This window comes from Alligator sinensis, unplaced genomic scaffold (genome assembly GCF_000455745.1).
Source record: "Alligator sinensis unplaced genomic scaffold, ASM45574v1 scaffold1579_1, whole genome shotgun sequence".
NCBI classification, from domain to species: Eukaryota; Metazoa; Chordata; order Crocodylia; family Alligatoridae; genus Alligator; species Alligator sinensis.
The window spans coordinates 58,436-63,318 of NW_005843662.1; the positions used below are offsets into that span (position 1 = coordinate 58,436).

Genomic DNA, 4,883 nt, shown 5'->3' on the forward strand with positions numbered 1-4,883 from the left:
GCCCCTCCAAGCTCCCTAAGCAAAGAGCCAGGCGTCCGGGACCGCAACCCTACCCCTAATTATACCCCTTATCTATAACCCTACCCCTAACCCCTGACCCTATGGGCTCTTCTACAACCTCCCCAAAGGACCCCGGCAGCCGGGCTCCCAGCATGCCCTGCTCCCCCCCCGTCCCCCCAGAACCCAGGTGTTGGGGCTCCTGGCAGCTGCCAGCCCTGCCTGCTACTTCCCGGCTGGGGGAAGTATATATATATGGGGGAAACCCGACCCCATCAGCCTGGGAAAGCAGCTGGGGGGAAGGGACGCCTGTGGGGACCCAGGCATCTGGGACAGCCCGCAGCCCCCACTCCCTGCCCAGACGACCCAGGCGTCCGGGCTCCTAAACCCCCTGCTCCCACCCTCAACCACCCCAGAGAGCCCAGGCATCCAGGTCACAGGTCTCATGGGAGGGGGGGCAGTTTTGAAGGGGAGGCGAGGGGGCTTGGGAACCCAGGGGTCACAGCCCTAAAGGGGTCAGGGAGGAGACCCCAGGTGTCCGGGCCTGCCCCCACTGGCAGGGGGGGGGGCTCCCCCAGGACAAGGGACCCAGGCGTCCGGGAGAGCCCCGCTGCCAGGCGCCCTCCCCCCGCCCCACTGCCTCTCCGCAACCTGGCCAGATGCCTGGGTTCCCTGGGACCGGTGCCAGGGCTATATAGGGGCTGAAGCAGCCGCCACCTCTCAGTCTCCAGCTCCAGCACCCTCCAGCCGCCCCCAAAGACTGCCGGTGAGTACCCACGGCTCCCCGGGCCATATAGACCCTGTAGGGACCAGTGGGGGAGCATGGGGTGCCCCTGGGACTATATACAGCCCATAGGGACTGGTACAAGGGGGTATGGGGTGCCCCTGGGCCATATAGAGTTTATAGGGACTGGTATGGGGGGGTATGGGGTGTTCCTGTGGCCATATACAGCCTACAGGAACCAGTATGGGGGGGTCTGGGGTGTCCCCGGAGCCATATACAGCCTATAGAGATGGGTCTGGAGTGTCCCCGAGGCCATTTACAGCCTATAGGGATCCATGAGGGAGTGTAGGGTACCTCTTTGTCTATAAGGACTGGTGTAGTGGGGCATGGAGGAGATAAGGGACGCCCTACAGTCTATAGGGACCAGTGTGAGAGTATGGGCTAGCTCAAGGGGACCCCAGGGTGATATAGCCTGTAAGGACCAGTGGAGTGGGGCATGGGGTATCTGTATACCTGTAGGGACTGGTGTCTGGAGGACATAAAGGGGACCCTACAGTCTATAGGGACCAGAGTGGGGGGATGGGGTACATCAAGAGGACCTCTATAGGGACCACTGGGGGAGGGCTTGGGGTGCAGTGTCCTTATGCCTATAGGGACTGGTGCAGGGGGGAATGGGGAGATGAAGGGGATTTGGGGGCTATATACAGCCTATAGGGACCAGTGGGGGGGGTATGGGGTAGCTCAAGGGGATCCCAGGGACATATACAGCCTATAGGGACGGACTGGGGGAGCAGAGGGTAGCCCTATAGAGACCAGCATGGGGGGCATGGGGCAGGCCCATTGCAGCTGGCCAGGGGCCAGGCCCTGCAGTGCTGGGGGCAGGGCCAGGAGCTATTGGCATGGCACCGGCGCTCATGAATAATCACAAGTCACTGCCCAGCTGCCCCTCCCCCACGTGTCCATCCCTCTGTCCAGTCCATCCCTCTGGCTGCATCGGGAGTCATTGCCCGCCCCTCCACCCCTCTGTCCATCCCTCCATCCGTCTATCTGTCCATCCATAATGACGAGTCATTGTCTATCTACCCATCCATCCAAGCAACCAACCCAACCTCCATCCCTCCCTCCGTCCCCCAGCCATCCATCCCTCCACAGATGAGGACGAGTCATTGTCCACCCATCCCTCCCTCCATCCCTAATAATGAAGTATTGTCCATCCATCCGTCCATCCCAACCCAACCTCCATCCATCCAACCTTCCCTCCATGGATGTCTCCATCCATCTGTCCATTTGTAGTCATCCCTCTAGCCATCTGACCATCCATCCATCCATCCATCCATCCATCTATGGTCTTCTCCATCCATCCCTCCACCCCATATAGCTGATTGATTCATCGTTCAATCCATCTACCTATTTATCCACATCTACTCTATCCCTCCCTCCCTCCCTCCCTCCCTCCATCTATCCAGCCATCATTCCAGGCATCCATCCATCCATCCATCCATCCAATGAATGCATCCGTCCCTCCATCCCACCAACTCATCCTCCATCTCTCTGTCCACACACCCTCTCCACCCATGCCGACTCCCCCATCCATCCATCCATCCCCAGGAACGTGTCGCTATTAATTGCGAGCTATTAACCATGACCTCATCAATGGTGCTAATGGCCCCATTGGATGAAGGGAGGCCGGGAGTGGGGATGGTCCGTCCATCTGTCCCTCATGACCTTCTGTGGTCTGAGGGGTCCCTTGGTCCTGTCTGCTCTTGGGGGGGAGGGCGGGTCTTGGGGTCCTCCCACCACTAACAAACCCTAATGAATGCCCTCATTAGAGAGGGGGAAACTGAGGCGCAGGAGATGCCACCCCTGAGCAGTGGGGTTACAACCCTGCCCTTCCCCTGGGTCCCAGCCTGGTGCCTTGCCCCAAACGCCTGGGTTCTCTGGGATGGGGGGTGGGAGCAGGGGTTTGGGAGCCTGGCCGCCTGGGTTACCTGGTGGGGTGGGAGCAGGGGGTTTGGGAGCCCGGATGCCTGGTTCTCTGGGCTGGGGGGTGGGAGCAGCGAGTTTAGGAGCCCGGATGCCTGAGTTCCCTGGGGGGTGGGGCATGTGGAGGCCTGTGGCTCCTGTTTCGTGCCTATTTATAGCCAGGTCAGCCAGGCCTGGGGACATGCCGGGCAGCGTTGGCATTCCCGGCCATATGTCATATGTCACGGCTGCACATGTGACATGGACCGTGGGGATGGGGGGGGGGGGGGGGGGGGAGCTGCTGGGAAAGGGGACCCCAATTCAGGCCCGATCTGGGTTGTCCCCATGCCCTGTTCCTGTCAGCTGCTCCACCCCAGAGCTGGCTGCATCTCGGGCTCCAGAGAACCCAGGCGTCCAGGCTCCCAGGCTCCCCTGCATGGGGAATGGTGAGAGTTGGGGTGGGGGGTGCTGGGCGCCTGGGTCCCCTGGTGATGAGGGGAGCAGAGGGGCAACAAGCCGCTCAGCCCCCGCCTCTCCCGCCCCCCCAGCCATGTCGAACTCCAAGCAGCGCCTGCTCCGGGGGATGCAGGAGGACCTCACCTGCCCCCTCTGCCGCCGCCTCTTCTCCTCCCCGGTCACGGCCGAATGTGGCCACAGCTTCTGCCGGGCCTGCCTGGCTGCGGCCCCCCGTGGGGACGACCCTGGGGACCTGGCCTGCCCCACCTGCGGGGTCCCGACCCGGCCCGACCAGTTGGGCCTCAACCAGCCCCTGGAGCACCTGGTCGAGTGCTTCCGCCAGGTGCCCCATGACCACTGCGAGGAGCACATGGACCCCCTCAGCGTCTACTGCGAGCAGGACCGCCAGGTTATCTGCGGCCTCTGTGCCTCCCTGGGCCGCCACCAGGGCCACCGCGTGCTCACGGCGGCCGAGGCCCACGACCGGATGAAGGTACGACCCTCCCGCGAGCATTGGGGTGTGTTATGTGTATTTGTTCCACCCCGGAGCTGGTCGCATCGCAGAGCTGGAGAATCCCCTGAGTTGGCTTCAGGGGTGGGGATGGGGCTGGGGCCTGAGAACAAGCCCCTCAGGTCCCTTTATCCCAGTATTGGACCCCTGGGTTGTTCTATGTGGCCATTTCTCAGTTGTTCCACCCCAGAGCTGGTCGCATCTTGGAGCCAGAAAATCCCCCAAGTCAGCTCAGGAGGTTGGGAGGGGGCTAGGGTCTGCAGAACAGGCCTCTCTGTCCTGGCGTTAGGCTTGTCTGTTGTTGTTCTAAGTGGCTGTTTCCAAACTGTTCCACCTCAGAGCTGGTCGCATCTCAGGGCAGGAGAATCCCCCTTGTGTCAGGTGTGGGTGGGGGGATGGCGGGATAGGAGCCTGGCCCCTTTCCCTGGGCCCCGCCCCGCCATGGGCCCGTCTCAGGGTAGTGAGTCGTGCCCCTGTTCAATGCAGCTGTTCCCAGCTGCTCCGACCCAGAGCTGGTCGCATCGTGGGTGCCTGCCCAGGGGAGTGGGGGGCTTTTCCCCAATTCGGGCATGATTTGGGTTCCCAGGGAGGGAGGGCAGGGGGCTATGTGCCCCAACTCACTGTTGCCGCCCTCCCCACCCCCCGGGGCAGAAAGAGCTGCCCCAGCAACAGGCGGTGCTGCAGGAGGCCCAGGCAAGCAAGGAGAAGGCCATCGCCCAACTGGACCGGCAGCTGGCCGAAGTGAAGGTGAGTGTGAGAGCGTGTGTGTGCTCCAGACACCTGGGTTTTGTGCACATTTGTGTGTGTGTGTATGTGTGTGTCCTGGACACCTGGGGGGGTAGTGGTCTGGACACTTGTGGGGTGCATGTGTGTGTCCGTGCCGGACACCTGGGTTTTGTGTTGTGTGGGGTGTGGGGCTGTAAGTGTTGTGCGTGTCGGAGGTCATGGGAGCCTTTGGGGTTGTGGGGGCCCTGGGATGGTCCTGGGACTCAGGTCAGCAGGATTTGGGAGCTGTCGGGGGGATTCATGGGGAGTGCAGGGGAGCTGTGGGGCTATGGCGGGTCATGTGGGGGCATTTGGGGGCTATGGGGGGTATCTCGGGCTGTGGGAGGATTTTGGGGGTGTCCTGGGGCTGTCAGGCCATGGAGGGTTCATGTGGGAGGCTGGGGGGCATTTGGGGTTCTGCAGGGGAAATTGGGGGTTGCAGGGGATCTTTTATATGGGGGGGTCACA

General features: G+C 62.2%; 1 protein-coding gene across 1 annotated transcript in view; it reads left to right on the plus strand.

Annotated features, from left to right (window-relative positions):
- Window positions 1–743: 743 nt before the first annotated feature.
- TRIM72 (tripartite motif containing 72) overlaps window positions 744–4,883 on the plus strand; it is a 9,865-nt gene continuing 5,725 nt past the window's right edge. Inside the window, exons 1-4 of the mRNA XM_025195630.1 lie at window positions 744–763; window positions 3,047–3,129; window positions 3,232–3,632; window positions 4,302–4,716. Of these exons, the coding sequence (XP_025051415.1) occupies window positions 3,120–3,129; window positions 3,232–3,632; window positions 4,302–4,716 (826 nt within the window). The 5' untranslated portion in view covers window positions 744–763; window positions 3,047–3,119. The remainder of the gene's footprint in view (window positions 764–3,046; window positions 3,130–3,231; window positions 3,633–4,301; window positions 4,717–4,883) is intronic.